This window comes from Penaeus monodon, chromosome 15 (genome assembly GCF_015228065.2).
Source record: "Penaeus monodon isolate SGIC_2016 chromosome 15, NSTDA_Pmon_1, whole genome shotgun sequence".
Classification (NCBI taxonomy): Eukaryota; Metazoa; Arthropoda; class Malacostraca; order Decapoda; family Penaeidae; genus Penaeus; species Penaeus monodon.
The window spans coordinates 23,572,432-23,573,210 of record NC_051400.1 but is presented as its reverse complement, the minus strand read 5'-3'; the positions used below and the strand labels follow the sequence as shown (position 1 = coordinate 23,573,210).

Here is a 779-nt window from a genome sequence, read left to right as displayed (position 1 = left end):
ATGCCGCGCAATTACAATGTCTAGGTTTGTTACCAAAAATCATGAATACCAAATTTAGATTGTACCTCATAACTGATGTTTATTGACAGCTGAATAGCAAATAATATGTAATAATTTATATATATTTCCAGTAATGTATGAATATGTTGTGTAGCAACCACTATTTTTTTTAAAGATAACCTTAATGAAAAGTTATTAATGATTGCAAAACATATGACACAATATTAAAAAAAAAAAAAAGTACACATATCTTAAGCATTACACAAATGTCCATTTTTTATATCATCTTCAGACATATAAAGTTTAGCTCATATATGCAGGATCCAAGACTGGCAGGTGGGTATGAGAATGTACCCACTGTGGATATCCACATGAACCAGATGGAGTTTGAGCAGGAATGGCTTTGGATCCTGCGTCACTATGTGAAACCCCTCGCAGAGAAGGTGTACTTGGGATATGACAGTGCAGTAAGTAGATGTACTCATTTTTGTTACAGTGCATGTAGTGAGGGTGACATCTGAACCCTACTTTCCTCTGTGACCTGAAACTTCTGCATTTCACTGGAACTTCAGAAGTTTCAATGACTTCACATAGGAATTTCTCAGAATGACACATACAAAAGCCAATTGTTCTCTGCTTTCCAAAGGTGCATCATCACCACAGAGCACACATTGTGTAACTAATGTATCACATAGAAAGAAATATTACTTAAAAGAATATAGTGTGATGCATATGTGAAATACAGGATTTCTTTGGGAATGATTCTTTTCCGGAGCAGG

At 35.0% G+C, this 779-nt stretch overlaps 1 protein-coding gene across 1 annotated transcript in view; it reads left to right on the top strand.

Annotated features, from left to right (window-relative positions):
* LOC119581816 (procollagen-lysine,2-oxoglutarate 5-dioxygenase 1-like) overlaps positions 1 to 779 on the top strand; it is a 123,695-nt gene that overhangs the window by 118,934 nt on the left and 3,982 nt on the right. The window contains exon 14 of the mRNA XM_037929947.1: positions 321 to 467. Within this exon, the coding sequence (XP_037785875.1) occupies positions 321 to 467 (147 nt within the window). The remainder of the gene's footprint in view (positions 1 to 320; positions 468 to 779) is intronic.